This window comes from Zingiber officinale, chromosome 1B (genome assembly GCF_018446385.1).
Source record: "Zingiber officinale cultivar Zhangliang chromosome 1B, Zo_v1.1, whole genome shotgun sequence".
Lineage (NCBI taxonomy): Eukaryota > Viridiplantae > Streptophyta > Magnoliopsida > Zingiberales > Zingiberaceae > Zingiber > Zingiber officinale.
The window spans coordinates 102,609,236-102,614,078 of record NC_055986.1 but is presented as its reverse complement, the minus strand read 5'-3'; the positions used below and the strand labels follow the sequence as shown (position 1 = coordinate 102,614,078).

The 4,843-nt window shown below is 39.9% G+C and overlaps 1 protein-coding gene across 1 annotated transcript; it reads left to right on the top strand.

The window, feature by feature from the left end:
• The first annotated feature begins 283 nt into the window (after positions 1-283).
• LOC122040591 (probable sulfate transporter 3.5) lies at positions 284-3,098 on the top strand. The gene is made up of 12 exons (XM_042599951.1): positions 284-605; positions 682-889; positions 952-1,123; positions 1,213-1,278; positions 1,363-1,476; positions 1,548-1,664; positions 1,750-1,876; positions 1,944-2,230; positions 2,295-2,485; positions 2,562-2,641; positions 2,759-2,835; positions 2,967-3,098. Exons 1-12 carry the CDS (start codon positions 284-286, stop codon positions 3,096-3,098), a joined length of 1,893 nt encoding a protein of 630 aa, XP_042455885.1.
• Positions 3,099-4,843: the final 1,745 nt, after the last annotated feature.

Genomic DNA, 4,843 nt, shown 5'->3' with positions numbered 1-4,843 from the left:
TCAACTTTCAATGGAGAAAATGTAATTGACTCTCCATATTTATTTTAATTTTATCCCTACATTTCAGCGCGAAATTATATTTTGTTCTTTATAATTATTGATCAGGAGAAAAAAACGAGTTCCTCCTAAATTTATCCAGTCAAAGGGATCATAAGCGTCAACAAAATGTCAAACTCAGCGCGCCAAATCTGCCCCTTATCAACTCGTCGCCGATCGACCGCCTCCGCTCTCGCATTCAATTTAGATTTTAAATTGAGTTGGAGAGAATTTATCTCATGCATGAATGGAAGCGTTTGAAGGAGCCGTGCAGCGCAATGCTGTGAATTTTTCAGGTAGCGGTCAGACGTTCCTCTCCTCCTTCCGATCCGACCTCAAGGAGACTCTGCTTCCGGACGACCCGTTCCGGCACCTTAAGGGGCAGCCGGCTGGCGCCGTTACAGTGGGATTGCTCAGGTACTTCGTGCCGATACTTGAGTGGGCGCCCAGTTACAGTTTTGCCAAGTTCAAGTACGACCTTCTCGCCGGCGTCACCATAGCCAGCCTCGCCATACCTCAAGGCATCAGCTACGCCCGCCTCGCCAACCTCCCGCCCGTCATTGGCCTCTGTAAGAACGCAGCATCAGCCAGAAACGAACGATTTCGATCAGTTCAACTCATTGGTTTCATTATATATTGTGGCAGATTCGAGTTTCGTTCCGCCATTGGTCTATGCGCTGTTCGGTAGCTCCACCAGTTTGGCGGTGGGGACGGTGGCAGGAGCCTCGTTGTTCCTGGCCTCGATCATCGGAAGTGTAGCCTCGGCCACCGAAGACCCGCAGTTGTATTCCAACCTCTTCTTCACGGCCGCTTTCTGCACTGGAGTCATCGAAGCAGCGTTAGGGATTCTCAGGTTGATCTAATCATCAGCTTCACCCATTCCGATTATTGCCTTTTAATATTGCATGGATTTAGATTAGGGATATTGGTGGATTTCTTGTCGAGATCGACCATTACTGGCTTCATGGCTGGCACAGCCTGCATTGTGATTCTCCAGCAGTTGAAGGGCTTCCTTGGACTGCTGCATTCCACTCACAGGACTGATGTGGTTTCAACTTCGCAGTCGCTTTTCACCCAAACAAACCAGGTTAACTTCTCTGTTCATCCAATTTCTGAAGACAAAACAAAAGAACTTCTTCACCATCTTCGACTTAAGTTTGCTACTTGGTGATACAGTGGAGATGGCAGAGTGTGGTGCTTGGAGTTTTCTTCTTTGGATTTTTGCTCCTAACTAAGCATATAGTGAGTGTGGATTAGCATTATCTTATGTTACAGTGTTTCCTCATCTTGATACTTTGATACTAATGGTTACAAAATAAATTGCAGAGAAACAAAATCCCTAGACTATTTTGGTTGCCAGTGATTGCTCCACTGATTGTGGTCGTAGTTGGATGTGTTTTCGCATATCTTGTGCATGCAGAGGATCATGGAATTCATATAGTAAGTAATGCTGACAATATTTCTGTAACTAGATACACACATATTCCCTTGACAATGTTTTATCTTCTCAGGTTGGTCCTCTGAAGAAAGGACTCAATCCAATCAGTATATCTGATTTAAATTTCCAATCTAAATACCTTAGCACTGTCTTGAACGCCTCTCTAATGGCAGCTTTCCTAGCACTTTCGGTAGATTAATTTCAGTCTCTTTCACTTTAACATTTGTTCACTTTATCCTTTCCTCTGTACAATAACATACCACTGTTTAATCTAGGAAGGAATTGCAGTTGGTAGGAGCTTGGGAATTCTGAAAAATGAGCAAACTGACGGGAACAAAGAGATGATAGCTTTTGGGTTGATGAACATTCTTGGCTCCTTTTTCTCATGCTACTTAACTACCGGTAATTAAACGCTGCGATATCCTTAAAAAACCTTGGTTTATCAGCTACTGATACATGGCAAAAACAGGTCCATTTTCAAGGTCAGCAGTTAACTATCATGCAGGATGTAAGACTCAAATGTCTAATGTGATTATGGCTATTTGTATGATGCTGGTGTTGCTGTTCTTGGCACCTGTTTTCGAATATACGCCTCTAGTAGCTCTATCTGCCATAATTACTATTGCAATGATCGGTCTCATCGACTACGAAGAGGCTTACCGCCTCTTCAAGGTGGATAAGTATGATTTTTGCATTTGCATGTCTGCTTTCCTTGGAGTTGTATTCTTCAGCATGACTATTGGACTACTAGTTTCTGTAAGTACACTAAACAGAGTTGTCTAGTTTGATCAAGTATTTCTATTGACACATACTTATATAGGTCATGTTGTCGATTCTGCGTGCACTATTGTATGTGGCTAGGCCAACTAGTTGCAAGCTAGGGAATATAGCAGGAACCGAATTGTATCGCGATGTAATGCTATATCCGAACTCGAAACTTCTCTCAGAAACTTTGATCATAGAGTTGGGTTCTCCTATTTACTTTGCTGCCGCTGGATATCTCAAAGAACGGTCAGAATAAACATTTCTACCATATAATTTACTTTGTTGTTTTACATACAAAGTTTAGTTTTGCATTGTGTTTTAGGATTCTAAGATGGGTCGAAGAGGAAGAGAACATTGCTAATAAGGATGAACATTTGAAGCATGTTATTCTTGACATGGGAGGTGATAATTTGAGGCATATTTTCTTTCTTGTTAGATGACTTATGGCTTATGATGTTAAAGAGATTAGTGGTAATTAAGAATATATCTAAGAAACTTGTTTGGTTTTTGATCAAATAGGTGTGACTGCCATTGACAACACCGGCATTGGAATGTTATTTGATGTTCACAGAAATTTGCAAAAGAAAGAGATCAAGGTAATTTATGTTTTTCATTCGAGTACAAGGTAGAAATGATCATTGTGGAACAGACACTGAAGAAAGTGATAACAGTTGAAGATCAATGAAGGTTTATATCACCAATTATTGCTACTTGTTTAAATATACAGATTTCTTTGGTGAATCCTAGACCAGGAGTTGTAGAGAAATTGATATCGTCTCGCTACATCGAAATAATTGGTGGCGAAGAACGCGTATTTCTTTCGATTAAGGAAGCGATCGCATTGAGTCACTTCTCTTGAATATAATGGGCATTCATCACAATGATATGCCCATTGATGTGTAATTGTATACACAACTTATATTTCAACAAGCTTTGTTGCTCATTTTATCTTGTTTTTATAGTTGCGTGTGCAGCATTACGAAGAAAAACTTTGACACAACGGTAAAGTTAATACCGCATGACTTAGAGATCACAGGTTAGCTTCATACACTGAACGACCCTTTGTGTATGTGACATTATCGCTCATTTTTCTAGAAGCATTTATCATAAATTGGTAAAGACAAATTTCAAGTTAGTATTGTGGTTGGAATATTTTCTACAAAATGTACAATTAGACAAGAACACTTAAACATATATAGATTGGTTTGAAAGCCAATCTAAACACTTGAACTGTTGGACAACTATGCCAAGGAAAAAGAGGGATCTACCTAAGATTTTTGATACTTTTTGGAGTAGGTGGAAGATGTCAGTAAATAGCTAAGCTTTTGAAGCTCAGTGTAAATAGCTAATAACATGTGTGTGTTTTATTCACCTGTGCATTTTTAATTTAGACAAGAATGATATGCTAAGTGTCATTTAATGAGATTAAATAAAATCATAAGTGAATAACATTAGCAAGTGTTTTTTTTAAGAAAAAGAAATTACGAACCACGTAGAGGAAGTTTCGGAATATCCAAATAATGTACCTAAATTTTAAAATTATCAAATCACGAACTCCATATCTAAATGATAGATTTATCCATTGTTTGCTACAGTGTAATCTATAAATCGATTGACAATGATTATGTGACCCTAAAACTAAATCCTAAAATCTTATTTATATTAAAAAAAATCATTGCTATTAATATAGTGAATTAAATTGATATTTGAGTGTTGAAATCGACTGATGGACCTAGAGAATTCGGAATAAATGGAACTAGATCTTATATGTTCATCTAGTTCTCTTAATTATATTCATACACTCAAACATCAATTTGACATTATATTGATAGCAGTTATTTTTTAAACACGAATATGATAAAAAATTCTGATTCGTGTTAAAAATTCACTACTCTCAATATAATGGGTCAAATTGGCATTTGAGGGTATGAATATAATTAAGAGAACTAGACAAACATATAGAAGTTGATTCCTTATCATTCTAAGCTTTCTAGGTCTATCAATTAGTTTTGACCGAAATTGGTCAAAATAGACCGACAGACCTAGAGAGCTCGAAATGATATGAACTAGGTTCTATATGTTCGTCTAGTTCTCTTAATTACATATGATCCAGTGGCAAGGTCAAACTCCGCTCCATAGAAAGTCGTTGCCACGGTGGATGTCAAAGTCTAGGCGGTCAACGTCCCTGTCTCACTGATCGATCGGAAGACCCACTCGCCCGACCGGTTCGAAGGATAGCCGAGCCGTTATCAACCCGATAAGTACCACAGCTCGATCGCATACCGAGCTTCCGACGCTCAGAACAAGATGTGTGCCGAGCAGCTAGCCCGCTTAGATTTGCATTAAACCTTAGAGCGACAGTCACTCGCAAATACAACTCGGATAGTGGACTGTTGGCCGAGTGGCCACCCCGCTCGGCTAAAGGGCTAGACCCGCCAAACGGCCAAGGGTTGGTCGAGCAGCTATCCCACTCGGCCTACAACACACAAAAGGAGAATCAGATGATATCCTCGTGGGGGCTCGCGCCACTGACAGACGGCATGGTTGGCGGCATGGACAGGCAGAGGACTGTACGGCGGAAGCTTTCACTGTCATATCAGGGAT

Coding starts and splice junctions, on each gene's coding strand:
- LOC122040591 (XM_042599951.1), top strand. CDS start 284: ATGGAAGCGTTTGAAGGAGCCGTGCAGCGCAATGCTGTGAATTTTTCA. Junction 606..681: donor CCCGCCCGTCATTGGCCTCT/GTAAGAACGCAG, acceptor ATATTGTGGCAG/ATTCGAGTTTCGTTCCGCCA. Junction 2,231..2,294: donor CTATTGGACTACTAGTTTCT/GTAAGTACACTA, acceptor ATACTTATATAG/GTCATGTTGTCGATTCTGCG.